The 4428-nt window shown below is 36.7% G+C and overlaps 1 protein-coding gene across 3 annotated transcripts in view; it reads left to right on the top strand.

Moving 5' to 3' along the window:
• MYPN (myopalladin) overlaps positions 1 to 4428 on the top strand; it is a 100808-nt gene that overhangs the window by 78978 nt on the left and 17402 nt on the right. For all 3 annotated transcript variants that reach the window (XM_003783618.1, XM_012801323.1, XM_003783617.1), the window contains one exon: positions 97 to 318. In XM_003783618.1, coding sequence (XP_003783666.1) covers positions 97 to 318 — 222 coding nt within the window. The remainder of the gene's footprint in view (positions 1 to 96; positions 319 to 4428) is intronic.

Genomic DNA, 4428 nt, shown 5'->3' with positions numbered 1-4428 from the left:
AAAAAAAAAAAAAGTTGTGTCCTCGGTTACACTGATAGACATGTTCTTCCTCACTATATAGAAACTGAAATTGAAGCATGTTTGTCACTTTGACAGGAGTACAAAATTTCGAGCTTTGAGCAGAGGCTGATGAATGAAATAGAGTTTCGCTTGGAACGTACTCCCGTTGATGAATCAGATGATGAAATCCAACATGATGAGATCCCCACGGGCAAGTGTATTGCTCCCATCTTTGACAAAAGACTCAAGCACTTCCGGGTCACAGAAGGCTCTCCAGTCACATTCACCTGCAAAATTGTTGGGATACCTGTTCCAAAGGTAGGGAGTGATGACCAGCCATTGGCTAACCAACAGCATTGAACTATGCACAGTGCTTTCAAGAAAGTCCTTTTTTTTTCTTTTTTCTTTTTGTTATTCTTATTGATATATAATAGTTATATATTATTTATATATTATGTATATATATATTCTTAGCATATGTGTGATATTTTGACCCATGTATACCATGTATATGATGTGTAATAATGTTCAAATCAGGGCAATTAGAGTATATATTGCCTAAAACATTTACCCATTTTCTTTGTGTTAGGAACGTTACAATTTCTCCTTAGCTACTTTAAGATTTACAATAAATTATTATTAACTATAATTTCTGTTCTGTGCTATCAAATACTAGAACTTATTTCTTCTGTCTAACTGTATGTTTGTACCCATTAATCAATCTGATTATCTCCTTCTCGTCCCTCCCTTTCCCCAACTTCTCACAGCTACCATTCTGCTCGCTGCCTCCATGAAATCATTTTCGTATCTCCTACACATGAGTGAAAACATGTGATATCTGTCCTTATGTGTTAGGCTTACTTCGCTTAACATAATGACCTCTAGTTCCACCCAAATGACAGGATTTCATTCTTTTAATGGCTGAACAATATTCCATTGTATGTATGTGACCACAGTTTCTTTATCCATTCACCTATTGATGGACACTTAGGTCGATTCCATACCTTGGCTACTGTGAACTGTATTGCAGTTAACATGGGAGTAACAACACTGTATGAGCATTCCCTTCCTCCACATCCTCGCCAGCATTTATTTTTTGTCTTTTTGGACAGCCATTCTGTCTGGAACGAGATGGCATTTCATTGTGGTTTTTGATTTGCATTTCCAGCATGATTAGAACACTCGTTCATATACCTGTTGGCCATTTATATGTCTTCTTTTGAAAAATATCTATTCAGGTCTTTTACCCATTTTTTAACAGATTATTTCTTTTTATGCTATTGATTTCTTTGAGATCCTTATTATTTTCTGATTATAATTCCTTGTTGAAAGGATAGTTTGCAAATATTTTCTCCCATTCTGTAAGTTGTCTCTTCACCTATGGTTTCCTGTGCTGTGCAGAAACTTTTTAGTTTGATGTAACCCCGTTTGTCCATTTTTGCTCCTCTTGCCTGAGCTTTCAAGGTCTCACCAAAAACAACCTCCAGGTGAATGTTCTATAGCATTCCCCAATATTTTATGTTAGTATTCTTAGTTTCAGGTCTTACACTTAAATCTTTAATCCATGTTGAGTTGATTTTTGCATATGATGAAAGACAGATGTCTATTTACACTCTTCTGTATTTGAATAGCCAGGTTTCCCAGCAAAAAAACTGGGATATATGTTCTTGGTAATTTTGTTGAATTGGATATAGGAGCATGGATTTATTTCTGTGTTCTCTATTTTGTTCCATTGCTCTATGCGTTTGTTTTTATGCCAGTACCATGCTATTTTGCTTGCTATACCTTTGTAGTATAATTTGAAATCAGATAGTGTGTGGGTGATGCCTGTGGCTCAAAGGAGTAGGACACCGGCCCCATATGCCAGAGGTGGCGGGTTCAAACCCAGCCCTGGCCAAAAACTGAAAAAAAAGAAAAAAGAAATCAGATAGTGCTATGCCTCCAGCTGTGTTCCTTCACCTCAGGATTGCTTTAGCTGTTCAGGGTCTTTTGTGGTTCTATACAAATTTTAAGGGTTTTTTCCTATTTCTATGAAGAATGTCATTACTATTTTGATAGGGAGTGCATTGGATTTATAGATCACTTTGAGTAGTGCAGGTGTTTTAACAATATTAATTCTTTGACTCTTTAAGCATGGGATATCTTTACTTTTTTTTTTTTTGAAACAATCTCACTATGTCACCCTCTGTAGAGTGCTATGGGGCCATAGCTCACAGCAACTTCAAACTCATGGGCTCAAAGTGATTCTCTTGCCTCAGCCTTCCTGGTAGCTGGAACTATAGGCATGCGCCACAATGCCTGGCTATATTTCAGAGATGGGGTCTCCTTCTTGCTCAAGCTGGTCTTAAACTCCTGAGTTCAGGCAATTCATCAGCCTCAGCCTCTCAGAGTGCTAGGATTACGGGTGTGAGCCAGCACACCAGCCATCATCTTTCATTTCTTTCATCAGTGTTTTTATAGTTTTCCTAGTAGAGATCTTTCATTTCTTTGGTTAAATTTATTCCTGGATACTTTGTTATTTTTGTAGCTGTTATAAATGCGATTGCTTTCTTGATTTTTTTTCAGATGATTGCTGTAGTGTATAAAAATGCAACTGATTTTTGTATGTTGATTTTGTATCTTGCAACTTTATTAAATTTGTTTATCAGTTCTAAGAGTTTTTTGATGGATTCTCTAGGCTTTTCTAAATATGAGATTATGTCATCTGCAAACAAAGATAATTGACTCCTTCCTTTTAATTTGGATGCCCTTTATTTCTTTCTCTTGCCTAATTACTCAGGCTAGGACTTCCAGTCCTTTTTGAATAAAAGTGGTACAAGTGGGTATCCCTGTCTTATTCCTGAGCTTACTGTAAAGGCTTTCAACTGTTCCCTTTTCAATATGATTTTAACTATTGGTTTGTCGTATTTGGTCTTTATCGTATTGAGGTATCCTTTCTACATCTGATTTGTTGAAGGTTTTTGTCATGACAGGATGTTGCATTTTATGGAATGCTTTTGCAGCATTTATTAAAATGATCATGGGGTTTTTGTCTTTGATTCTGTTGATTTGATGTCTCATATTTATTTGGATATGTTGAACCATCCTTGCATAGCTGGGACAAATCTTACTTGATCATGGTGAATGATGTTTTTAAGTGTTGTTGAATTATGTTTGCTTGTGTTTTGTTGAGGATTTTTTTTACCTATATTCATCAGGGGTATTAACTGGTAAATTTTTTTTTTGTTGTGACTTTGGTTTTGGTATCAGGGTAATGTTGGCCTTATATAATGAGGTTGGAAGTATTCTCTCCTCTTTAATTTTTTTTCAATACTTTGAGTAGAATTGGTATTAGTTCTTTTTTAAGTGTTTGGTAGAACTCAGCAATGAATCTATCAGGTCCTGGGATTTCCTGGGATAGACTTTTTTATTACTGATTCAGTCTTATCACTGGTCTTTTCAGGTTTTCTATTCCTTCCTGATTCAATCTTCGTAGGTTGTATGTTTCCTGGAATTTATCCACTTTTTCTAGGTTTTCCAACTTGTTGGAGTGTAATTGTTCATAACAGTCTCTAATGATCCTTTGTATTTCTGAAGTATCAGTTGTAATGTTTCCTTTTTTTAATCTATGATTTTTATTTGGGTCTTCTCTCTCTCTCTCTTTTTTAAGTTAGACTAGCAAAAAGTTTGTCAATTTTATTTACTCTTTCTTTTTATTTTTATTTTTTGACAGTCTTACTTTGTTCTGTGGCATCATAGCATACAGCAACTTCAAATTCTTGGGCTCAAAGCAATTCTCTTGCCTCAACTTCCCTGGTAGCTGGGACTACAGGCACCTGCCACAATGCCTGGCTATTTTTTCTTTTTTTAGAGACAGGTTGGTCTCAAATTCTCATGCTCAGGCTGGTCTCAAATTCTCAAGATCAGGCAATCTACCCACCTTGGCCTCCCACAGTACTAGGATTACATGAGCCACCGCACCCAGACTTTGTTTACTCTTTCAAAAACTCAACTTTGTGTTTTACTCATCTTTTGTATCTTTTTTAGTCACAATTTTACTTATTTCTCCTTTGATCTTTATTATTTCTTTCCTACTAATTTAGGGGTTGATTTTTTTCTTGCTTTTCTAGTTCCTTGAGATGCACTGTTAGGTTATTTGTAGTCTTTTAATTTTTTTTGATGTAGATGTTTATTGCTGTACACTTCCTTCCTCTTAGTAAGAAAGTCTTATCAGACTCTAGTAAAGAAAGTATCTGCAGGGTGGCGCCTGTGGCTCAGGGAGTAGGGTGCCGGCCCCATATACCGAGGGTGGTGGGTTCAAACGCGGCCCTGGCCAAACTACGACAAAAAAATAGGTGGGCATTGTGGCAGGCGCCTGTAGTCCCAGCTACTCGGGAGGCTGAGGCAAGAGAATTGCCTAAGCCCAAGAGCTGGAGGTTGCTGTGAGCT

Source organism: Otolemur garnettii, unplaced genomic scaffold (assembly GCF_000181295.1).
Source record: "Otolemur garnettii isolate 467f Iridium unplaced genomic scaffold, OtoGar3 scaffold00008, whole genome shotgun sequence".
Lineage (NCBI taxonomy): Eukaryota > Metazoa > Chordata > Mammalia > Primates > Galagidae > Otolemur > Otolemur garnettii.
This window is presented reverse-complemented; position numbering and strand designations above follow the sequence as displayed.